This window comes from Plectrocnemia conspersa, unplaced genomic scaffold, assembly GCF_051122295.1.
Source record: "Plectrocnemia conspersa isolate PC_06_02 unplaced genomic scaffold, ASM5112229v1 ptg000013l, whole genome shotgun sequence".
Classification (NCBI taxonomy): Eukaryota; Metazoa; Arthropoda; class Insecta; order Trichoptera; family Polycentropodidae; genus Plectrocnemia; species Plectrocnemia conspersa.
In genome coordinates, this window is record NW_028277177.1 from 24,997,911 (window position 1) to 25,024,092 (window position 26,182).

Here is a 26,182-nt window from a genome sequence, read left to right on the forward strand (position 1 = left end):
AAATTAATATAGAAACTGACACTTAGGTTTTGAACTGATTCCAAATAGCTGTCACTTTAATATGAGAAAATATATAAAACAAACTGGTGATAATGATAAATGCAAATTACTTTTGTATACTATAGAATGATAACATTAATATGTATCAACTTGAAGGAATATCATTACTGAAGGTATAGTTATTTATAAATATTCATCATAATTTTTCACTTAACTAGGACAACTCAGATAAGACGGTACATTTAAATAAGTATATTGTAGTTGTTTCATATATTATGCAATCATAATGTGTGTAATATTATTAATACTGGCAAATAATTAATAATGCCTGCAAATCTGGCTACCCTTTGGCTTTGCTCAACCGGGCTCAGTCCCGAGCAATGCTTATGACTATTAACAAATATTTATGAAATTTACAAAAAGAGCAACCATATATATATAATTTCTATAGAAAATCAATACAAGAAACAAAACATTTTTAGCTTAACCTTAAATATTGATTTTGTGTCTGATTTGAAAAAAATGTTGCAGCTAAATATAATAGCAATTCCAAATCAAATTTTCAACGTAGATATATGCATAATAACGTCTTTAGTCTAATACTGTGTGTCTGAAGAATATTTTCACGGGCAAACAAGTCTATTTCAAGTCATCTCTGAAGCGAAAACAATCTTATATATATATACATATATATGCAAAAGCGTACGAGGCGAAAACAAAGACCAGAACCAAAGCGGCGAAGAATGTGTACGAATTTTTGTATTGGCACCACATAAAACTGTTCGAAACGACCTTGCGGACATTCAGAACGAAGCAATTACCGTTTATGCAACAGCATTAAATCTTCGCTGAAAAGAGAAGACAACACACCTGGAAGACAATGGAAGGAAATTCGCTTCATCGAACAGACGTTGCAGACGTTGTAATGGCGTCTAAGATAGAAGAAGCTCAGATCTGAGCGAGTAAATTGCAAAACTTAGCTCTTCAGATCAATTTACATAATCTAGAATCCAGGAAAATACGAGTGTATACAATCATGTTGTAGATCCATCTTGTAACTCATATAATCAAAAGCGACAGTAAGAATAATAGGTTTCACTTATCGACAGAATCGGCAATGGAGAATTGTTGGCAATTTGGTTCTTGGAAAGTGTGTTTCAAAACGATTTAAGGCGATCAGACGCAGCAGAGTATATCCTCGATTAAAAAATAGTTAGGCACGAGAAGAATATAATGGAAGTACACGATGGCACACTCTCTTCACAATGAGCGAAAACTAGATCTAGTTAAAATGGAAAACTGTTGGAAATTTGCCACAATACTCGCGCGTTCAATTTTGAACTGCTTCAATTCGATTTGAGACGCTTATGGTACGTTAAAGATTATGGCTTGCAATAAAAACGTTGTAATTCAAAAAATATCGCTTTTATCAGTTTGATCATTCTGGTAATCTATTTTCTTAAATTATTTACATTTTTTCTAATTACATTGGTTATTAAAAGTATAAATTTGGTTGTCAAATCTCTTTATTAAATATTTTAACCTTAACCTTTTGGCTGCCAAAGAATGATATATCTTTATTTTAAATTACCGCAAATAAATGCTAACGACAATCGTTTTTGACGTCATAATTAGGGTTCTCAATTATTCGAATATTAAATAAAAAATGGATGAAGTATTCGTATATTCGAATATATTCGTATTTTTCTCGGTTTCTATTGATATTTTTTATTTAATCAATTAGTGCAAAAAGTCAATCAATTGCCTGTAAAATATTATTTAATTAAAAAAATGGTTTATAATAATTATTTCAATTAATCATTAATTATTTTCATTTTCGTCAAACTTCATAAAAATGCTTTGCGAAATACTGATCAGTGAGGGCGCCAAAAGAAAAATACTTAATTTATTATAATATACTTTTTGATCAGGGACGTCAATTCAGTCTTTTCAAATCACCAGAATTAAGATCAGCTGCAATTGAAGTAATTAAACAAAATTGATTAAAAAATTTAAATACATAATTTTATAGTTTTTTTTTGTAAATATAATAATGATTGGAACAAATTTAATATACATGCGAATTTGTATATAAATTAACCGCGATCGAATTATCGATTTGACTGAAATAAAATCCTTGCCTATTGAAAATACAAAGACGTAACATGAAATTTGCGACGCACACCTGTTTTTGAGATAAGCATTTTGTTTTATTCAACGAACGAATTCTGCGTATTTCGGTTATAGTAGACACCAGTGATAAACATTCTATTCACAAATGTTATTCGACCATAAATTTTGGAGCTACACTAGTCACTCGGGTATATTGTGAGAGAAAAACAATTGCCTGTGTTGCTCAAGTATACAAATTGTTTCATTCTAAAAAAACATTAAATTTCATTCGAGATAGTATAAATAAATGTTTTACGAATATTCGATCAATTGTTCGAATATTCATATAGTAAGAATCGGTCGAATAATTCAAATAATCGAATATTCGATTGAGAGCCCTAGTCATAATGTCCGAAAATGTAAATGAATTTGGGTACTTGATGCGTTGGTGTATTAGTAATATGAAACAGTTTTTTTTATAATTAATACATTAACTTCTATTGTTGTGTAGCATGGACCGATGAATGTGTGTGGTTAGGATTTTGAAAAACATCATAGCAGCCAAAAGGATTAAAACATGTCTCAGATTGAATCGAATGTTTTAATTGAGAGCATATAACTTGGAATTGTAGCAATGAGTTTCTACAGCATAGGTGCAATCAGCGACTGGTTTCAGCCAGCCGACTTCTTGGTTCAACGCCTCTCTTAATTTATTCGAAGAACGTGATCGGACTGGCGAGATTCTTCTACAAACAACTGTCCCCGACTCGATCAGAACCATTTTATTTTTACCGTTCTACACCGATTAGATTAGACCGAAATTCGCGCGCGCGAATTCCAAAAACGACTGGGCCGACGACCCGTGGAATTAGAAATTGAGCTTAACAATTAATTACTCAGACAACAACCAAGAAGTCATACTCGCTCACTTGACCAATAAAGGAGAAAGCTAACTCTCCGGTAGGTAGTTGCCAAATCGATCGATGCGTTTCTAATTCGATCGTGAAAACTTAGCCCGCAAATGCACCAAGAATTTGATGCACATCAAATGACACTTTCACTGACAGTGTCTAGTGTCCGAAACGGATCGGATTACGCCTCATCTATTGGAAACTATAGAATTTCTTCAAATTCCAGTGAAAGTGCATTTAAGAATTGGTATGCATAAAATGGCGCATTGCAATTACCATTAGTTTCCTTCTCACTTGACACTAGAGAAACACTACTTATAATAATACTAATATGAATAGGGTCAAAAATCAAACAGCTGCGATCCTTTCACCCGTGCGACAATAGAAAGGCGAAGAACAAAGTATCGTTAACAATTAAGACGAAAATTAATTTTCGCACATTCAATCTCAGCTTACGAGCGACGAATTAAAATCGCATCAGATTTGACATGTTTGAGATAGAAAATGCATTTTTATGACAAGAGAAATTAGATATGGCAGAAACGTTCATGTCTATGAAATTAGTGTCAGAATTTATTGTAGAAGTTAAATACGCATCACAAAAAATGGATAAAAAATAATTTAATATATTGCGTGAGACCCAATGATTAAATAGACAACTACCTATTATGTTTTATACTTAATGCCTTGATTATGCTAACCGAATGTCTCCACTACCTTATTGTAAGTCAAACGTGTCAGGGGATATCCTTTTGCCTCTTTTTTCCAGATTATAATTTCCTCTACGAGCCACGTGACCAAAGAACCGGATAATCCGCTAGAAGTGTATATATGGTCGAAACTCTGTCCCCTATTTTTATTTGTTCCGGACTTCTGGTAACCCTAACTGGGTTTGAGATAATAATTTATCTTTTAAAAAGATTTAATACCCTGGAAAACTAGTGTTAAAAGGACACAAACATATTTTGATCAATCAATAAAAAGAAGTAATTTATTTAATTATTGTTGTACATATGTACACACATATATACAATATGATACATTTATGAAACATATAATACACAATCCTTCTCTAGAACTGGTCTTGATGTTTATACAAGCATATGTATACTGAAAACTAGTTAATTGAAATTACAAAATATATGTTTTTAATTAAATGGACTGATTACCAGCAATTACTGCAAAAATAATAATCTAATTATTTTCTTGAGACAGAATAATTGTTGTGGTTTTCCGTTGCTTTCTACGCCAGTTCGTTAATAGGAGGAAATATTTTTTTTTCTCTGCGCCACTATATAAAAATTTATTTATTTAATTGAATAATAAAATCGATATTTTTATTGTAGTTATAATCATTATACATATTGTAATGATAGAAGGGCATGCGTTTAAGTCCCATTTTTAATTTATGTTTTAAACACTGTTCACCCATTGGCGTCCAAATATTTTCTGTTTGACACTCACAAATACTAATAGTAAATGAGTGTTGAAAACATGTCCACATTAAGGAGTTTGTTGCCTCGATGTTGACGTGCGGTTGGAGTCTCGTTTCATGTTTAGCACCAAAACCTTTTATAGAACTGGCGACGTCTTCAACACATAGATCACGATGTACGTCTCTTGCGCGAACATACCTCAGAGCATTCACAGTGTTTCGTAATCCCTTTTTTTAATTTGTTTAAGCATTTTAACGTGACATTGTTTGCCACCAAAGACCCAAACTGTTTTCAGGATTTGATTATATAATATGTCTTGACTATATTGTATATTGCTATTTTAAAGGTTTTTCTCATAAGCCAATATATCTTTCTATATTTTATTTTGGGTTATTCTATTTTTGTGTTCCTTCCACCACAGTTTGGTGTCCAGGGTCATGCCAAGGTATTCAGCTGTATTCCCAAATGGGATAGTGTTGCCTTTCATGAAAATTTGCAATTTTTATTAGTGAGGTACCGATTTTAATTTATTCAATTTTATTTTCCATTTTTTGGTCCAGTTGGTGATCCTATCAACGGCTTGTTGAAGTTTTTTACTGCCAGGATTGTTGTATCATCCGCGAATGTTGCAGTTGTGACATTTTCTATCTGTGGTAAATCGTACGTGTACTACAAATATTTGTTGAATTCAATATGAAACCTATTTTTTCCAATAAAAAATAACAAAGGAATACAAATAGAAAAAATGTTTATATTGACTTTTTTCCTTCAATGTCCTGAGTGCTACTGAATAAAATTTCGAACGGATATTATTCAATGTAATCTATTAAATTTATAAGAGGACTACATATTCCATCAGCATATAGAAAACATATGCAATACAACCTCAAAAGATGTTCGGATTTGTCTTGCGATACGCGCATCAATTAAGGAGCTCAAAGACACTACCCTCGAGTTTTTCTGACCTGGTTGCCAAATAATGTATCCGGCTTACTTTTAATATGAATATTATCCATTTTTATTTCCCACAAAATTTCAACAAAGTATACTGCGATATGAATCACTCAAATCGCGTCTACGAATGTACTTGGGAAAGAACTTCATCGAATTGCTGGTAGGGAATATACACAATCCGGAGTTTCTGGGAGAACTTCCCGCTCTCGGCGCCGAAGCGTATTGGACAACTCCCCAATAAGCACAGCTATCCCACTTTTTAATCATCTGTCGAATGATATTGATTTGTTCTCATCCAGGTAATCACAGTCGGTGGATGCATTGTGTTCTAAACATTATTTTATAATACATAAATTTATTGAATTGTTCTGTAAATATATTTTTTTTGTGAGGATTATTTAAATAAATACATATGGGCTAAATGGGGAGATGTCAGAAAGAAAAGTGATTTTTTTTTCTACTAGAGTGCAACTGAGAAAAATGAGCAATGGATAATATTATTTAATTATATTTCTGTTTCATCATCGCGGATTACTTTTTCCTATATGTTCCTGACCTCGCCGATGAATATATGGTATAAAAAATTGAATTTAGCTTATTTAGAATATCATAAATTCAATTAATATATGTATATTAGCTACTCATATATAATTGCTTACTGAATATTTAATTGTTTTATTATCGCACAGAACAACTTCTAAGAAAAGTTTTAAGATTGACGAAAACAAAATAAGTAAGTAATTTTTCATGTAAGATTTCCTAATTTAATACACTAGCAAGATAAGCACAGCTACTTTTGTGAAGCACGTGCATTAAAAAACTTCTACTTCATCGAAAAATAACCGTTATTCAATTACCACGCTTACGCACGTTATTTTCATTTCATAGTTTTGATTCGAGACATCAATTTTAAAAACTTTCCATTCAATTTCATTCTTCTCGGCAGGAAATGGTGTCATTATAATGTTTTCTCAGTGTTGCGAAATGTGGAAGCAATTTAGAGAAGCAGCGTCTTCGTCTATCATCCTGGATGATGCTAATTATGCTATAACCGCTTTGCTTAGGTAGCGCGAATGATTAATTGTTATACATCTTCTGTTATGGCTCGACGATGAGTGCAAATACGGAAAGAATATATGAGCTTGAACTTCCGTCGACTTCACACGATTGACAATCGAGTTAATTTATTTGATTATCAAACGAATTTAACGTTATACAAATATCAAGTTGGCTCGAAAACTTCTAGTCCTGAGATTTTAACAAGATTAATCGATTTTCATTACTTAAGGTGTACTAGTCGTGAACGTGACGTCAAGATTATCGATAAGGCAGGTCGCTAAACTCTTGGGCATTTCTTCGGAGCGCCTGTTGATAAACATGCGTAGTTTTGAGACCCTCATCATTCGAAAGCGTAGTTGAGGGCACAATGGCCGATGCAACAGCAGCTCGTCTGACCCCGATTCGAGTTGAGACTCAAACAGGTGTGCTGGGGAAATGGCTGCGGCCAAACGGGGTCGTCGCTTCAGGAATTCTCCGAAAGGAAACTACTTTCTTCCCAGCGCATTCCGAGCGTACAGAGTCTCTGACGAATCTATCCTCGGATAAGGAATCGCCTGACGTTTCGGCACACTTTTCCGGATACGATTGGAAATCGTTCCATGTTCCATATATCATTAGGAGTTCTTTTTTACTGTTGTAATTCTATAAATTTGTTTAATATGGTGTCGCATTAGACGTGTACAGGTCAATTCATTCCTGGATAGGTTTGCTATCAACCGTGCCATCGCAAAAAGGCATTCGATAACGAAAAAGTGACATTCCTAGAGAATATCAATTATTTAGACAAATTAAAATTGGTTGAGACAAGTCATTCTTTACGAATCCACAGTAACAATGTTAACTTTCAAATTTTGACAACGTTGCGGTTACTTAAAGTGGATAAAAAGACTGTGCAATATAGCAGGACACTTTTTTCGATCAAAGGTTAATAAACCTTCACACTTTTAATTTAGGGTGTCGTGTCAGAAATGGACATTTTCAGATCTAATTAGTCTAAACCTGTAAGTAAAAAATATTTCAACAACAAGTGTTTGCTGTATAGAGATTACTATGAAAAGCGCCATACGGGCCATTGTTTATATCGAAAAGATATTTAATACTGGTAAACTGAAATTTCTACAGACTTCATCTATGAAATGTGAGAAATATAAAAGTAACATGACCAAGTGTGGTTAATGTAGTGTTGGTTCAGCTAAATGCTCGATAATTTTAAAGACTTGATCCCATCAAATTATTCATGATTTAGTAGAAGGTAGAAGACACAATGCCTATAAATGTGTCTTTCGTATGGTTAAAAACAGTATGGAAAGACTAATCATAAGACCCCGAAAACCAACGACTTTACAAGACTGATCAAAATAATGAAAGATTATATCTTATATAAGCCACTTGCCATTGAGTTTTATTGCAGTAAGAATGCGGATAGTTCTGTAATTATCCGCGAACGAAAATCGGGAGGAAAGTCGATAGTGTGCCATAAAAAAAGAAAGATTTTAATCGACTATTAATCTACACATGCAATAATTTTACTTTCACATCGAATTAAAACAAGTGCGGAAACATATACTTCTTTCTTCTGCATTCGTGGAAGTTTATCATGCAATTATTTATTTTGTCGTTAATCCCTTGCTATTAAACTTTTAAGATTTGTTGGTTCGATAATATATCAGGCATTGATAATATTAACAGAGAACTCAACAAAAGTTCAGTATACTATTGATGTTTAGATTTAAAAAACAGAAATAATACTGTGAAAGCTGAAATACATGCGCGCAGTGATTTAAAAGTTGTTGAAACAAATTATAGTGATTTTATGACGGCATTAGTAGCTTTATAAATAGCCAGAAAAATATGTAATATGCTTAGGCTATTTTCAATTCCAGGAGGTAAAAATTGTTACGATTCATAAGTAAATTATACAAAAAGATTATTTGCGCAAACAACTTTAAGCATCAATGTTTTCATAAAAACATCCACAAAATTGGCGCTGCACGGTTAAATTCAGAGTTTACTTAGGAAAAAAGTATTATATTTCACATTATTCAATAAAAATAATGAAATTAATAGCATATCATTTGTAATTATACAATTACAGAATTATACAATTAAGGTATTGTAGGATTATACAGAATGATCCAATTCGTGTTTCCTATGTTGGCAGCACTGTAAATCAGATAGCTGTCAATAATCACGCGTGTTCAGTGTCACCGCTCAACGCGTTAAAATTATTTAATTGTTCTACAGAAATAACAATTCTGTACGAACTGCGTATCGAAATTTACGGGAAGGTTATGGTCAATTTCATCGTCCTACTGAAAGAACAATTCGCAAAGTAACGATAAAATTTGAAGATAGTGGAAGCGTCAAAATGTTGTCAATTCGTCGGCGTTCGCAGCTTTTGGGCTTTTCTTGTAGCTCCCTTTGGCGCATTTGCATCTGAAACCCAGATACCATGCAAATACCGGTGGAATCAATAAATTCATTCCCAGTCTCACCAAATTGAAATCCTTTGTAAAAAAAAATATCGAAAAATTGAGAAAACAAAAAAATATATGAAAATAATGGTCAGATTTTTTTGGAAGGGAGAAGAGATACCATGAAAGGGCCAAAATTTGAATTTCCGATTTGTAAATGATCAAATTGAAGCCCACACTCTTACAGTTTTGTGGAACCGCCACTCTTTAGGTTGGCCAGGTCTGTCGTGCTTAAATCAGGAGTGCCATCATGACATTATTCAATCAGGATCTTGGGATTGATAGAGAAGACGCAAAACCGTTCAAGATGAATAGCGCTATGATGCGACGTTGCCAATATAGCCGAGAGCGATTCAATAGAAAACCTGTTTCGGTCTACCTTGAAAAATAAATACAAAAAGGATGGCATTTCTGAGATGTACATCTCAAAATATTTAATAATAATAAATTCAATTAAATCGTCTTCACCTGTTTTTTATTTTAACTTTGAACGCCCACTAAAAATAAATTAGTCAGCATTCGATTTGAACGGGTGCGCGTTCGCAAATCTTCAAGATGTATGGCCGTTAAAATAATGTTTATGATCACAATTTATTTGAAACGGGTTTCGCTTTTGACCACTCGTCGATGTTTTCCGTTTTTAGCGATTCAGCGTTTGATACGTTACGCAAAATGATCGTGTAATAAGAAATTATTATAAGTTTTTTGTTTTTACCTGGATATTCGTTCTCTTGACTTCTATGTAGAGCCAGTTGTCGGTGGAAAAGGCGATGGCCATTAGGGCCACAGCCACTATGGCCGATATGGTGGCCAGCGACAAGGTCACGGCCGAGCAAGGCATCCTGGCTATACGTTCACGTCACTTGCACACACGAAAACGACCGAACGCAACAGCTAGCGGCCACGGACTGGTCCGGTCAAAACTTTTCTTCGTGCGCTAAGCGCAGTTTTAAATAGTGTCGTCGTCGTAATGCGAACAGTAGCGGCCATTGACGAAATATTGTAAAGGCGTGCTTAATTCAAACGTAAAAATTAAAAAATAGTTATTTTACAAATAAAAACTTGAATAAATCCGCAAATCACCAGACAAGAACATGTTAACTGTTATTGAAAATATTAGAATTCCAGTAATGGGTTCCGGAACGTCTTCGAGGGTCACAATCGGGTCTTATTCTGATGCCTGTTCGAACCAGAACGTCTGTATTAGCCGATTCGCCTATGGCTGTCACTATTCAACTCCTTAATAGACTAGCTTGGCTTATTGATACATTTAATGTCAGCTGTGAGGCAATAATCCGGTTTGTATTATTTAATATTGATATTTTATGATTTTTAAATTTTTATCATAGTGGAGCATTGGGGTAATTTATGAAGTCACGACTGTCTTAATTTAAATTTGAATAATTAAATTTAAATATGCGGCGACGCTGCGCATATTGCATTGCCGCTGTCGTAATTTTCGAAGAAAGTTATTAAAAATGTTGAATTTGCCTGTTTGAATTAAATATTATTGTTTAATTAAAAAAATCTTTAAATCGTTAATAATTATTCTGTAGCAGACATATGATTTGTATAATCAAGTACTTGTATAAGTTAAAATCTTACTTATACAGTGGTACCTCGGTTTTCGTTGACTTCGGTTAATGTCGGTTTTGGTTTTCGTCGATTTTTTTTCCGAAAAATTTGTCTAGGTTTTCGTCGGTTGTCTCGGATTTCGTCGGCGTTAGTTTTCCAATGTTAGTGTTTTTGTACTTTTTTTATTGATTGCGAATGTTTATACATATTACAAATAATTGCCTCGGTCTTCGTCGGTTTCGGATTTCAATAATTGTTTTCAGATGGATTATCGACGAAAACCGAGGTATCACTGTATATAAAAAAATATGTCATTCATTTATCGAGCCCGCAAACAAGTGTCTTGATTTCAACGTCATAGAAATCGTATGCTTTCATTTAGTCAAAATAAATCAGTCCCGGCCCGAAAATATTCAGCGTTCCGGGCTCTGAAGGTCATGTGGAAAAAATATTTTTTGAGGAAAAAAAATCCTAAAAGCTAAAAAAATATCATTACGGAAATTTTTATTCAAAAACAATCTCAGAAGTTTTGTTTTAAGAGGACAGATTGGAAACTCAGCAAAATAAAAGGTTTTCTTAGAAATGTTTGTTCAAGGAGGAAAAATGAGGACAAATAGGAATAAAGGAGGACAAAATAGGAATAAAAGAGGACAACCTTTTTGAGAAGGACAACTTTCAAATGAGGACGTCTGGTTACCTTAGCTTACAAAAACTTCCGACACAGTGTTAAATAGAATCAAATGGTGCCCCCCTCCCCTCATTCGGAGTAATTGCCATCTTTTTCGGGGTAGCGCCTCGGGCGTCTGTCCGTAAAGCCCACCCCTCGGGCCGTTCCTGCCTGCCACCTTCAATCGGGCATCGAGATTTTTCTGTCATTGTTTTTCACAAATTTGTTATTGATGGAGAGTTGTCAAGAAGTCGTTATGTTTTACCTTGAATTTAAATTTTCTCGAATGCATTTTTTACACTTGTTTTTGTTGTTTGAAGTATTTACCCTGTGAACTAATAATTATTCCCCTTTCACTTAATTTAGAAACGCCACCTGAAAAAGGTTCACCATTGCTGATTTATTGTATTGTTAATATGACGTGTGTACTTATGTATGTCATATATATTATGTGAAGAATAATTATAAATGAATATATAAATTTTTATCAAAAATTTAATAAAATTCTAAAACAATGAAGACCAATGTTTGTTTACAATTTAGTATCTCTTAATTGAAGTGACCACATAATGATAAAATTAATCAGCAAATTATAAAATAAAATAACAATAAAGTAATAAAACTATTTTTCATGTAAATCAAGGAATGTGTGTATTGTGATTTTTATTATTATGTTTTTAACAATAGGGAGCAGAGGCGTAGCGAGAAGGGGGAATTAAAAAAATATGTTGTTTTTCTTACTTGATTTTCATGTTGATTTAATTTTATTTTTCTTAAAGTATGACTTGTTTTTAAGCATTATATAAACAAATATTCCAGTTATTTTTTCATTAAATAAAATTAACACAATAAATGCAATGAATTGCACGCTTTTATAGAGAAACAAAGTCTATATTTTTTATACATGTTGCGGCAGAACCGATTAAACGGTTATGATGGTCAATACTCGTGCAGTGGTTTTGGGAAGCAAGTGCACATGGTCTCCTTCTGTCCCGTCTGTGACCCCATTTCAGTAGCCAACATGGTTTGGACCAAAGCAGTCTTCTTCATAAGAAAGCGGAAGCTACCGCCGCCCAGGATAGCATGGAACGGTTCAGAAATAATCTATAAAAGAGCAATACGCCACCTGGGCGTGCATATCGACGATAAGCTGCGCTTGCAGCCCACGCGGAAGAAGCTGCATCTAAAGCCGCGAGAGTCGCGGAAGACCTCGCCAAGCTAATGCCGAACATGGGTGGACCCAAACAAAAAAGAGACAAATGTACAACGTTGTAGTCCACTCGGTCCTTCTCTACGGTGCCCCTATATGGGCACAAGCCACAAAAGTAAAGAGGACTAGGCTCACGCTGGCGAGAGTCCAGCGCAGAAGCGCCCTTAGGGTAGCTTCCGCTTATAGAACTGTGTCCGAAGACGCCATACTTGCTCTGTGCGGCATACCGCCACTAGACATCCTCGCACTAGAAAGGCAGGCGATATATTACGGGCAGGAGAAAGAAGCTTCCAGAAAGGTGACAACCGCACAGTGGCAGCGCAGATGGAACGAGTCCACCAAGGGTAGGTGGACACATAGACTTGTCGGTGACCTATCTCTCTGGACGAGAAGGACACACGGCGGCGAGCTATCGTACCTGACGCAAGTGATGACCGTGCACGGCTGCTTCGGTTAATACACTACGAGGATCGGCAAAATAGCAAGTGCCGCGTGCTTCTACTGCGACACCTCTGAAGACGACGACGTAGAGCATAATGTCTTCAAGTGCCCAGCATAGTTGGCAAACAGAATGGCGCTTGAGAGGGTCATAAGAAGGCCTGCATCAACAGACACTATGGCTCAATCCATGCTGGAGAGCTTACAGAGCTGGGGGGCATGGAAGGACTACGCGTCTAATGTCTTGAAAATCAAATAAAAAGCTGAGAGACAGCGAAAGATAGCAGCCCTAATGGGACAGAGTCTCTAAACTGGATGAGCTGACGTGCAATATCAGAAAGATAGTACCGGCCGTCCAGAAAAAGGTTGGGGAGAGGTTTTAGCTGGTAGGTCGCTGCTAGCAGCGGAATCCGGCACAATCACCAGCAACATGGAAGCTGGTGAAGTCTTTTGAAGATTCCCTCTCCTCATAAGAAAAAAACGGTTTGGACCGGAGCACATTGGGGGGTTGCCGTGCGCGCGTATTTTGAAAACAACCGATTTTTAATCGCAGCGCAAAGAGACTTTTGGCGACGGTTCTACATTCCGCACAAGTATGTTGTTTCTAAAGCGAATACAGTTTGGTCATGGGCTAGACAGCTAAAAACTGGTAGCACAATAAGAAGAGATTCACGCCGACGCAGGTCCATTGGAACACCAAAAAATGTGCATACGATATGAGCAGCGATTGAGCGATCGCAAAGACGTTCTCCTCGAAGGCATGCTGTTGCCTTGGGAATGTAAGACCACAGTTTGGGGAGGATTCTGGATTTCGATTTAAATTTTATCCCTTCAAAAAAATTATGGCTCAAGATCAAGTCCAGCAGACTTCACCGACCAGCAAAATTTGTGTGAGCAAATACTTATAAAGATTCCTCCCGAGGCAGCTTTCTTCAATAGCAACGAGGCACATTTTTAACCCAGTGGGGCTGTGAATAAGCAAAGTTTCCGCTACTGAGTTGAAAATAAACCCCGAATTATTTAGGTAAATATGTGTATAGTTATGAGAACGCACGACAAACAACTCAAATCCACGACGTCTGGTCACACAGAAGAGCACATTTAAACGTTTCCAGAACATTACGTAAATATATTTAAATAAACTTTTGATCTTATATTTTTAAGTAATTATATTTTTTATAAATCGGTAAAATTATTATTGCAAACAAAACATTTAAAAAAATTGGTGTTCTTAAATCCTTCTATTTTTCAGTCATGCTCAGAAATTCATTCTATTTGGACCAAACGTTAGTATTGAGACATTCTAGCGTTGACTGACTGACAGCTCCAAGCCGAGTTAAAATGGCGTTTATTAAAATCGGTATAATCTTATAATATCTAAGTAACAATTAAAATGTTTGCTTAACAGATAATATCACTACACCGTGAAATTGATTTATGTTGAAAATAGCAGTTAGAAACAAAGCTATTGTGTTCATTAATGACATATATTTCACAGTTCCCTAACAAAACTTGACATACTTAATCTTTGCAGAAGCTGATATTCAAAATGATAGAGAAACACTTGACACAATGCAATGTAAAGATGAGGTAAAAAAACATAATATGTGAAACTTGTTAACACATGTGATATTAAATAATGTTTTCTTTTCAAGTTTGTAAATGCTAAACCTGAGTACGATAACAGTGAAATTACGCACATAGACGATATGTTCGAAACAGGTTAGACATTACCCAGTATTCAGTAACGTTTCAATATATTTCAATTCAATTTATTTTACTTCAGAAATGCACGATGTTAAGGATGTACTTATGACGAATTCTATCTGTTTGGACATTTTATCTCATCAAAATAAGAACACAACCGAAGTAATAGTCGATAAGATTTCGTTCTTCATATATTTCGATATTTACAACTTATTTTAAGAATACCATTTTAATTTTAGGAGCTGGAACTAGAAAAATGTACTCAATTTCAACATGATAATTCTAATAAACATGAGTGTGACATATGTGGTAAAACATTAGATTCTAAAAAACGTCTCACACAACATTTGTTCACTCATAGCGACATTCGTGATTTTGAATGTAAAACATGTGGAAAAACTTATAAATATAAAAGCCACCTTTCAGAACATATAAAAAGTCACAGGGATGTTCGTGATTTTGAATGTGACGAATGCGGAAAATCATTCCATTATAAACCCGTACTTGCAAGACACATTATTACTCACAGTGATGTTCGTGCCTTTGAATGTGAAAAATGTAGTAAAACTTTCAAAACTCAAAACAACCTTTCAAAACATATGCAAACTCATAGAGACGTTTGTGCCTTTGAATGTGACAGATGTGGTAAAGCATTTAAATCTCGAGGAAATATTTTTTCACATATGCAAATTCACATGCGTGCAATTAACAAATGTGACATGCATGCATTTGAATGTAAAAAATGTGGAAAATCGTTTCAATATAAAACTGTACTTGCAAAACATATGACTACTCATAACGATGTTCGACTCTTTAAATGTGAAAAATGTGGTAAAGCATTCAAATCTCAAAACAATCTTTCATCACATATGATAATTCATAGAGATGTTCGTAATTTTGAATGTGAAAAATGTGGAAAAGCATTTAAATGTAAAAACTACCTTTCATCCCATCTGTTTACTCATAGTGATGTTTGTGACTTTGAATGTGAAAAATGTGGTAAAGTATACAAATCTCGAAATAGTCTTTCATCACATATGCTTATTCATAGAGACGTTCATGCCTTTGAATGCGAAAAATGTGGAAAAGCATTCCATTATAAAAGCACACTTGCAAATCATATGATTACTCATAGCAATGTTCGTGACTTTGAATGTGAAAAATGTGGTAAAGCATTCAAATCTAAAACCAATCTTTCATCACATATGCAAAATTATTGCTCTATTCCTGTCTTTGAATGTGAAAAATGTGGAAAATCATTCCGTTATAAAACCGTACTTGCAAAACATATGACTACTCATAGTGATGTTCGTCTCTTTAAATGTGAAAAATGTGGTAAAGCTTTCAAATCTCAAAAAAACCTTTCATCACATATGCAAATTCATAGCGACCTTCATGCATTTGAATGTGAAAAATGTGTAAAAGTTTTCCAATATAAAAATGAACTTACGAAACATATGATTAGTCATAGCAATGTTCGTGACTTTGAATGTGAAAAATGTGGTAAAGCATTCAAATCTCAAAACAATCTTAAATCACATATGCAAATTCATAGAGACATTTGTGCCTTTGAATGTGAAAAATGTTGTAAAGCTTTCAAATCTCAAGAAAATTTTACATTACATATGCAAATTCATAGAGACATTCCTGCCGTTGAATGTGAAAAATGTGGAAAAGCATTCCATTATAAAACTGCACTTGCAAAACATATGATTACTCATAACAATGTTCGTCACTTTAAATGTGAAAAATGTGGTAAAGCATTTAAATTTCAAAACACTCTTTCATCACACATGAAAATTCATAGAGACGTTCGTGCCTTTGAATGTGAAAAATGTGGAAAATCATTCCATTATAAAACCGTACTTGCAGAACATATGATTACTCATATCGATGTTCGTCACTTTAAATGTGAAAAATGTGGTAAAGCTTTCAAATCTCAAAACAACCTTTCAGAACATGTGCAAACTCATAATGACGTTTATGTCTTTAAATGTGACAGATGTGGTAAAGCATTTAAATCTCGAAGAAATCTTTTTTCACATTTGCAAATTCATAGTGACATGCATGCTTTTGAATGTGAAAAATGTGGAAAAACATTCTATTATAAAAGGCAACTTACAACACATATGATTACTCATAGCGATGTTCGTGACTTTGAATGTGAAAAATGTGGAAAAGCATTCTATTACAAAACTGCAATTGCAAAACATATGACTAGTCATAGTGATGTTCGTGACTTTAAATGTGAAAAATGTGGAAAAGCATTTCATCATAAAAGTGGACTTGTAAAACATATGATTTCTCATAGTGATGATCGTGACTTTGAATGTGAAAAATGTGATAAAGCTTTCAAATCTCAAACGCATCTTTCATTACATATGCATACTCATAGAGACATTTTAGCCTTTAAATGTAAAAGATGTGGTAAAGCATTTAAATCTCGAAAGAGTCTTTCATCACATTTGCGATTTAATACAGACATTCGTACCCATGAATGTGAATTATGTGAAAAAGCATTTCATTATAAAAGTGGACTTGCAAAACATATGCTTTCTCATAGCGATGTTCGTGGTTTTGAATGTGAAAAATGTGGTAAAGCATTCAAATATCAACAGTATCTTTCATCACATATGCAAACACATAGTGACAGTCATGCCTTTGAATGTGAAATATGTGGAAAACTATTCCATCATAAAAGTAAACTCACAAAACATATGACTTCTCATAGCGATGTTTGTGACTTTGAATGTGAAAAATGTGGTAAAGCATTCAAATATCGACGGTATCTTTCATCACATATGCAAACTCATAGAGACATTTATGCCTTTGTATGTGAAATATGTGGTAAAGCATTTAAATCTCAAAGGAATCTTTCAAGACATATGCAAATTCATACTGACCTTCATGCCTTTAAATGTGAAAATTGTGGAAAAGCATTTCATTATAAAAGCGGACTTGCAAATCATATGATTGCTCATAGCGATGTTCATGCCTTTGAATGTAAAAAATGTGGAAAAGCATTTAAATATAAATCCAAACTTACAAAACATATCCAAACTCATAGTGATGATTTTGACTGAATGTGAAAAATGTGGAAAAGAATTTAAATCTAGAACATACCTTTTAAAACTTAATTCATACTTGTGTTCGTGATTGAATGCAAAAATTATGGAAAAAAATATTACAATATGAACACAAACATTTCGAGTTCGTGAAATCTCTTAGCGATATTTGCAACTTCAACTGTAAAAAAGGGGAAAAAGAATTATAATATAAAATTTCAGTTTCACATCATATAAAAACTAAAGATCTTCCGATCTGATACGTATATTAGATTATTCCTACGATTAATAGGCTGGAATTGCACATTGATCCATTTATTAATGTAAACTATGAGATGCTGGTCTTGTGCATATAATTTAATTTCAATATTTTATGAATTTTTCTTTCTTACAATTTATTATTTTTTTACCCATCGTGATTCATTGAGGTAACCTTTACAATGTATTATTTTTTACCCATCGTGATTCATTGAGGTCTTTCTGGTCTTAATTTAAATAAATAATTTAATAAAATTTAAGGTCTGTTTTTCTTGGGGTATTTTTTTACTGTTTGGGTAATAACTAAAATTTACTTAATCATAATTAACCTTTCATTTACTTTGCCAATAAATCCGTGCGTTACTGTGCTGTGTAGTCAATTCGCATGCAAAGATTAGTGATTTGAAACCGGAATATTCATAAATCGCTTTTATTGAAAACCATGAAAACAGAAATAAAAATTAATGTAACACCAACAGAAGTAGCTATAAAAATAACTAATATTAATTGAAATAAAGCAGCCGGGTTCGAATTAATAACTGGCGAAATTATTAAAAAGCTTCCAAAAAAGGCAATAGTTAAACTAGCTCAGTTATGGCAAAATATCTTGAAAATTAAATGTTGATTTTTAACCAATTATGACATAAGAAGTAGCGAGTCCGCCGTTTTCGTAAAAAAATCATTAACTACAACCCTTTCAGAAAAACTGTCAGTTTTCGTTATTTGAGCTAACCTGATAAATATGTATTGATGGAGAGAAACTCGTAATTTAATTGTGATATACCGAGACCATACTATGCCTTTTCTCATTGTTTATTCACGCACACAAACGCATTTCCTACTCAAACCCGATGACGTTTCTCAAACGTTTGCATTAAAACAAAATATATTTTTTTAACAAATAATATTAAAAACTGAATGATAAAAAACATATTTTGACGACGGGAGGGTGACGGGTGGCAATTAGACACAGATTGAGCCGCTGAAGTAATATTTTATTGAATTATTTGAAGTTGTTTACATGTTTATATAAACGATGCGCGGATCAGCGGCCGGACCCGCAACCAGCCGTTGCGAGTCCCACCAGTGCTGCCACTCGAGAGAAGAACTGTCACGCCCGTGCCACTAGAGTGCCGCCAAGTTTTGGCCATAATAAAATCGATATATAAATATAAACAGGCCCCACAAAAACATATATCTATAAACATATAACATACAAAAATAATAAATTAAAAATATTCTAAATGCCTAGCAATCCGGGCATCTTATTACTTTATGCGTTTGACACACAGCTCTGCAACATACAAAACACGATACACGAGTAATTTTATTACCAGAACAAAAGTTACACGTACGTCTTCGTGCAATATTACGAGTACTACTGGGCGAAGACGATGTAGGAAAATATTCGGGGGTTAAAGTCTTCGCGAATAATTCTATCGCTGACTTTTACGGTTTATAATATTCATGAGTCATTTTGTCTCATAAATCGACTCCGCCTTTTGTTCTGCTATTTTTATTTTTTTAAATATTCCGTTGTAACCTGACATGCGTACGCCCAATGCGTTACAACGGGACAAATCAGTACCAACTGAGTTAATCAGATATAATGAATACCTACAAGTAAGTATTAACCACCAGGCTGCAAGAATGGGAATCGGTGACATCTATATTAATAATTATAAATTATTATGTGATAAAAATAATTATAAATTATTATTAAATTTATTACTAATAGATTTCACTGCAGCTGAGACTGTTTTTTTTTATAATAGCTCATTTTTTATCAATAAAAATTCGAGTGCCGCTGCCGGGGCTCGAGCCCCGGCAGCTCAGAGTTACTAATATGAGACGCTACGAACTACGCTATTCCGTCTTTAGTTAATTACCGGTGGTCGTTTGTTTTTGCTACCTTCACTATCTGTGTTAAAAACTTTTGTACTTAGCAACAAAACAATGTGAATTTCTTTTAAACACAAGACGCCAAGCACATGCTATCAACAAAACCAAACAAACTAATATACAGTTCTTTCAACTTTCCCTTTAAAACTCCTTCGGTATTTCAGGCTTGTTGGCCCTCAATATAACAGCAAGAATTAAATCGTTTTGTAATAGCCAGTGAGCTAAAGGAATATATGTGAAAAAATTGTCTGTGATAATATTTCTCTTGGTACTGTTATATTTTGCTATCATTACCTTGACGACTCTCATCCCTTGATTGACTTCACTTTTATTATTGCTCATGCCTGTATATACTTGGCAATTTAGAATGTAAGATGTTCTAGCATTGGCAGCTTCCCAATTTTTTTCCCGTATTTTCCCGGTTTCTACAAAATAATATATATTTGTAATATTTTTTATCATAACAAAATGTTGATATCATACTTATATTATACGGATGTCCCGTGTTTTCATTACACTCCCAGGGACATAGGTCCATATTAATTATACCTTTGGTACTGCAGCAGACTGATTACCACACATCACAATCCGTCCGGAAAAATACAAACAATTAATCTGAGCCATTTTAAAATATGCTTTCTCATTATGGATTTACAATATTAATATTATTATTTTCATCAAATATTAAGCTTTACAAATAATATGTAATACATATTTCTGTACTATTTCTTAAAATATACTTAATTAGAGAAAATAAATAACTAATAAAGTACATTGTCTTTTTCATATTCGGATATATACAAATATTTAATGTATTGAAGAAATTATAAGTTAAAATAACAAAGTAAAATTTCTATTAAGTTATTCGGTAAAATTACCATTTTAAAGAAACGATTAAAATTTAGTGTTTTTTAATATTTGGACCAAACAGTATTGAGACATTCTAGCATTGACTGACTGACAGCTCCGAGTCGAGTTACAATGGCGTTTATTAAAACCGGTGATTTATGTTAAAAATAGCAGTTAAAAACAAAGCTTCTTGTGTTCAGCAATAACATACGTTTCTCAGTTCCCGGACAAAACTTTATACACTTAATCTTTGCAGAAACTGACACTCAAAACGACAAAGAAACACTTGACACGATGCAATGTAAAGATGAGGTAAAGAACCATGATTTGTGAAACTTATTAACACATGTAATATTAAATATTATTTCCTTTTCTAGCTTTTAAATGTTAAACGCGAATACGACAACAGTGAAATTACGAACATAGACGATATGTTCGAAACAGGTTAGACATTACCCAGTATTCAGTAACGTTTCAATATATTTCAATTCAATATATTTGACTTCAGAAATGCACGATGTTAAGGATGTACTTTTGGCGAATACTATTAGTTCGGACAGTTTTTCTCATCAAATTAAGAACACAACCGAAGTAACAGTCGAATAGATTTCGTTCTTCATATTCTTCGATATTTACAACTTATTTAAAGAATACAATTTATTTTTAGGAGCTGGAAATAGAAAAATGTACTCAATTTCAACAAGATGATAATAAATATGAGTGTGACATATATGGTAAAACATTAGATTTTAAAAAATGCCTCACACGACATTTGTTAACTCATAACGACATTCGTGATTTTGAATGTGAAAAATGTGGAAAATCATTCCATTATAAAACTGTACTTGCAAAACATATGATTACTCATAACGATGTTCGTAACTTTGAATGTGAAAAGTGTGGTAAAGCATTTAAATCCCAAAACAACCTCTCATCACATATGCAAATTCATAGAGATGTACGTGCCTTTGAATGTAAAAAATGTGGTAAAGCATTCAAATCTCAAAAGAATCTTTCATCACATATGCAAATTCATAGAGACATTCGTGCATTTGAATGTGAAAAATGTGGAAAAGCATTCCATTATAAAAGTGCACTTGCAAAACACATGATTTCTCATAGCGATGTTCGTGACTTTGAATGTGTAAAATGCGGTAAAGCATTCAAATCTCAAAACAATCTTTCATCACATATGCAAATTCATAGAGACACTTGCGCCTTTAAATGTGAAAAATGTGGTAAAGCATTCAAATCTCAAAAAAATCTTTCATTACATATGCAAATTCATAGAGACATTCGCGCCTTTGAATGTGAAAAATGTGCAAAAGCATTCCATTATAAAACTGCACTTGCAAAACATATGACTAGTCATAGCAATGTTCGTGACTTTAAGTGTGAAAAATGTGGTAAAGCATTCAAATCTCAAAAGAATCTTTCATCACATATGCTAATTCATACTCACATTCGTGCATTTGCATGTGAAAAATGTGGTAAAGCATTAAAATCTCAGAGCAATCTTTTATCACATATGCAAATTCATAGAGACGTTTGTGCTTTTGAATGCGAAATATGTGGAAAAGCATTCAATTATAAAGCCAAACTTTCAATACATATGCAAATTCATAGCGATAATCATGTCTTTGAATGTGAAAAATGTGGAAAATCATTCCATTATAAAATCACATTAGCAAAACATATGATTACTCATAGTAATGTTCGTCACTTTAAATGTGAAAAATGTGGTAAAGCATTCAAATCTCAAAACAATCTTTCATCACATATGCAAATTCATAGAGACGTCCGTGCTTTCGAATGTGAGAAATGTGGAAAAGCATTTAAATGTAAAACCTACCTTTCACAACATCAGGTAACTCATAGTGATGTTTGCGACTTTGAATGTGAAAAATGTGGCAAGTCATTCAAATATAAAGCCATACTTTCAAAACATATGCAAACTCATAGCGATGTTTGTGACTTTGAATGTGAAAAATGTGGAAAAGCATTTAAATCTAAAACATACCTTTTAAAACACCTAGTAACTCATAGTGGGGCTCGTGACTGAATGTAAAAGTTATGGAAAAAAACATTCTAATGTAAAATGGCCGTTAGCCATGGCTATGTTTTCTATTGAAGAAGAATATCTTCTGATTAATTTAATCAAAGTAAATGGGCTCCTATATTGTCCTCAAAATGGATCATATAAAGATGTGTGCCTTCGAGAATATTTGGAGTGCTATTGCAGTGAAATTAAACAGGTTTGTTATTTTTTGAAACATTTTAATTTTGATTTTTACAAACAATGAACAAAATTATCATAATTGTAATTTATGTCTTGTTTTTCCTGTTTATACGATTTTCTTGCTAAGAAACTGTCCCTATATCTGAATTTAAAAAGTATTTCTATTGCTTTTGTATTTCAAACCCGATCCTGCTTACAAAGTCTCATGTTCGATTCAAAGATCGCATATTATTTTGAGTTGGTTCAGGGCCGGCCCTAGGTTATTTGGCGCCCCAGGCAAAAACTAAATTTGCACCCCCTCCCCCTCTAATAATACTTTAATAACTCATTACATGAGCGCAAAAATATAATTCAAATTAAATTAATTTAATATTATATTTGACACCATATTCTTTTTTGCGATTGTGGGTATTTAAGAATTTGTAGTTTTATTTTCGTCGCGATTTTTTACGCGTGAAATAATCTAAAGAGTGCACAGTAGTGTAAACAAAAAATAATAGCAAATTATATTCTTTAACAATATTGTTTGATTATTTTAAGTGAATATTACGCCTTTATTTGGTATCACGGCGCCCCACAAAATCTAGCGCCCCAGGCGATCGCCTGTACTGCCTGCCCCGCGGGCCGGCCCTGAGTTGGTTCTTCAGCATTGAACTAAGACACAGATTGAAGGAAATTTTCCAAGTATCGATTATGTAAACAACACGCAACTAATACCAAGTCGACGCAAGTCTCGGATAAACTTGTTATACTTAGTACTAAAATATTGTGAAAACTTGGCTTAGTAGACCGAATGCATTTTCTGAAACTCTTTTGGCACGACACAAGCGATAGTTAAATATCTCCTTAGTTGTATCATTTTTGGCAATTTTTCTCAGATATGGCTTCATTTGTATCACTTGCCACTTTCTCTTCTATAAGCACCAACACGCACTGATATAAATTTATAATTAGCATCTACAAAAGCTAAAATATAAGTGAAAAGAATTCTTTGTAAAAAAAGAAAAAGGAACTACTGTTTCCTGGTGCCTTTATACGAACATGTTTGCCATTTAAGGCACCAGAACAATTCGGGAAATTTTATTTATTCCAAAATTCTTCAGCAATATATTTAAAGTTTCTCTCTGCTGGTGCAGGCATAAAAGTAGGTAATAGTTTTATTTTTAAATGCTTAAGAGCCTCTTTGACAATTACCGAAATGCTACAGGCAGATATATGATACACAAAAAAAAGAAGCGTAGCCATGAACCTGCAAACAAAAAAAGTCGATAAAAAAATGAAACACTTCTGGAAAAAGAAGCATATTGTCAGTAATTGATTATTACATTTTATTGATGATTTGTTAATTTCGATCAAATGATTACACACAGATGCATTTCCTATTTTTATTACAATTATGCATAACATTTTTAATTTTTTGTTTCAGATGTAGATCGTAGAAAACAATGGATACATGTAAGAGATTCTTATAAACGTAAAATAAAATGCAGCACTAGTTCAGCTGCAAAATCTAAACGCTGTAAGTGGGACTTATTTGAAATATTGTGATTTAAAGAACAAATTTCGATAGAAAGAAATATTAAAAGCAGTATAAATACAAATTCAGATTCAAATTTTGATCCCATATCGCAGCCGTCTACTTCAGCTCTTGAGCAACAAGTGAACGATAACGAAAATTCACATTCATCATTACAAATTCCGCCACCTCCACCTCTGAGGACCAGACCCAAACGTATCGCAAAACATTGTGATAAATTCCTGAAGTTCATAAAGGAGAAAGAAGAAAGTTTGCATAAAGTAATGCAAAGACTGAGCGAAGAAATTGATGTTGATCCAACATTCAGTAATTACGTTAGTTCGGTTTTAAAAAAATTGCCACCGAATAAAAATAAAAGCCAGAAAAGAAATTTTAGCTATTTTAGATAAATTTTTTTTTTTTTTTTTGTCTTAATTTAAATAAATAATTTAATACAATTAAACGCTGGCTTTTCTTGTGGTATTCCCTCACCAATTTGGGTAATTAAAAATCACTAGATCATGACCCGATTCAAGCTTCCTATGTTGACAGCACTGCAAATCAGACATCTGTCAATAATCAAGGGTGTTCAAGGTGTCAAATGTTAGTTTGCAATAGCACATTTACGAAATGAATCGCTTAACCATCGTTAAACGCGTTAAAATTGTTCTATATAAATAAAAATTCACGGAGGGGCAGGCAGTACAGGCGATCGCTTGGGGCGCTAGATATTGTGGGGCGCCGTGATATCAAACGAAAGCGCAATATTTACTTGAGATTTTAGGGACGGTGATGGTGACGGGTGGCAATTAGACACAGATTGAGCCGCTGCAGTAGTATATTTATTGACTGTTACAGTTGTTTACATTGTAAAAAAGGCGGACGCGAGAAGATGCGTCGCACGCCAGGAAGGTTGGCAGTGGAGAGAGAGAAAACCGTCACGCCAATGCTACTCAAGTGCCGACCAGTTGCTCGGATTCGGGTTGGAACGGCGCGCTCCACTGCAGCCAGGATCCTCGGGTCGTGTTAGTGTCTTTCGGTGGAGCCCGTCTCAAGTCTAACACGTGCCGCGGTACGCCGTCGACAACTATATTGTTCCGCGATGCGATGTCCGTCACGTGCCCTAAAGTCCACTCTTCCGTGCACGACGGGCGCGTAGGCTTGATCAGGACTCTCTCGCCCACCGTGAAAGGCGATTGCACTGGGGATGGCTCGGGCCTTGGTGCTAAGGGGTGTCTCCATTCGTACTTGTGTAGCAGCCTCGCTGGGGTAGAGTCCTCCTCCGCTGTATCTCTAGCTGCTATATTGTACCAGAAGACAGCCTGGAGTGGAGATATCTTGCTCCTAGCTGCCGTCCTCTTTATCGTACCATGGTGCCTCTCTACGATGCCGTTCCCCTGCGGTCGGTACGCCGTGTATTCCATTTCTCACACATGACCGCCGTCTTCTCTGATCTGAACGACGTACCGTTGTCCATCAGCAGCTCACGTGGGGGGCCTCTCTCCAAGAATATTTCTTCTAGGTGCTGAACTATCTCCGTCGCGCACTCTGATCGGAGCTCTCACCAAATGCCATATCTGGACGGACCGCAGTCCATGATTCTCAAGTGCGTCACGTCGACTGCCAGCCTCGTCCAATTTTCATTCACGTTGAGCGCTCCAGGTTCGCGTGTGACCGGATGAGGATCAATCGTGTGGCATCTAGCACATTCACGCACACACTTCTCCACTTCTCGGCGCGTTATAGTGCGGTCCAATTCTTCCCGATTTTTTTGACACGATCATGAAAGGTGGATTCTAAGAACTCTGCC

At 34.4% G+C, this 26,182-nt stretch overlaps 3 protein-coding genes across 12 annotated transcripts in view; 2 read left to right on the forward strand and 1 right to left on the reverse strand.

The window, feature by feature from the left end:
* Window positions 1–9,920, reverse strand: part of LOC148227672 (uncharacterized) — a 48,947-nt gene extending 39,027 nt beyond the window's left edge. The window contains exon 1 of one of the 2 annotated variants that reach the window (XM_088201766.1): window positions 9,662–9,920. In XM_088201766.1, the coding sequence (XP_088057892.1) occupies window positions 9,662–9,787 (126 nt within the window). In that variant the 5' untranslated portion in view covers window positions 9,788–9,920. The remainder of the gene's footprint in view (window positions 1–9,661) is intronic. The other variant, XM_088201764.1, reaches the window with a different exon arrangement.
* Window positions 9,921–14,122: 4,202 nt separating this feature from the next.
* On the forward strand, window positions 14,123–18,123 carry LOC148227673 (uncharacterized). Its single transcript, XM_088202303.1, has 5 exons — window positions 14,123–14,196; window positions 14,371–14,426; window positions 14,492–14,558; window positions 14,623–14,705; window positions 14,783–18,123. Exons 1-5 carry the CDS (start codon window positions 14,178–14,180, stop codon window positions 17,624–17,626), a joined length of 3,069 nt encoding a protein of 1,022 aa, XP_088058429.1. The 5' UTR covers window positions 14,123–14,177; the 3' UTR covers window positions 17,627–18,123.
* A 2,561-nt stretch (window positions 18,124–20,684) lies between these two features.
* On the forward strand, window positions 20,685–24,835 carry LOC148227674 (uncharacterized). Of its 9 annotated transcripts, none has more exons than XR_015811993.1 (7): window positions 20,685–20,768; window positions 20,874–20,929; window positions 20,995–21,061; window positions 21,126–21,208; window positions 21,285–22,872; window positions 24,283–24,375; window positions 24,463–24,750. XR_015811993.1 is itself a non-coding variant. In XM_088202319.1 (7 exons), exons 1-7 carry the CDS (start codon window positions 20,750–20,752, stop codon window positions 24,780–24,782), a joined length of 705 nt encoding a protein of 234 aa, XP_088058445.1. In that variant the 5' UTR covers window positions 20,685–20,749; the 3' UTR covers window positions 24,783–24,835. The 9 variants fall into 9 exon arrangements, 5 of the variants coding, with proteins under 5 accessions (XP_088058445.1, XP_088058447.1, XP_088058446.1 ...); XR_015811992.1 differs by having other exon boundaries at window positions 24,489–24,750; XM_088202319.1 differs by having other exon boundaries at window positions 21,285–21,351; window positions 24,463–24,835.
* The last annotated feature ends 1,347 nt before the right edge of the window (window positions 24,836–26,182 follow it).

Coding starts and splice junctions, on each gene's coding strand:
- LOC148227673 (XM_088202303.1), top strand. Junction 14,427..14,491: donor CAATGCAATGTAAAGATGAG/GTAAAAAAACAT, acceptor TTTCTTTTCAAG/TTTGTAAATGCTAAACCTGA. Junction 14,706..14,782: donor AAAATAAGAACACAACCGAA/GTAATAGTCGAT, acceptor TTTTAATTTTAG/GAGCTGGAACTAGAAAAATG.
- LOC148227674 (XM_088202317.1), top strand. CDS start 20,776: ATGTTAAAAATAGCAGTTAAAAACAA. Junction 21,352..24,282: donor ATATGAGTGTGACATATATG/GTAAAACATTAG, acceptor TTTTTGTTTCAG/ATGTAGATCGTAGAAAACAA. Junction 24,376..24,462: donor AGCTGCAAAATCTAAACGCT/GTAAGTGGGACT, acceptor ATACAAATTCAG/ATTCAAATTTTGATCCCATA.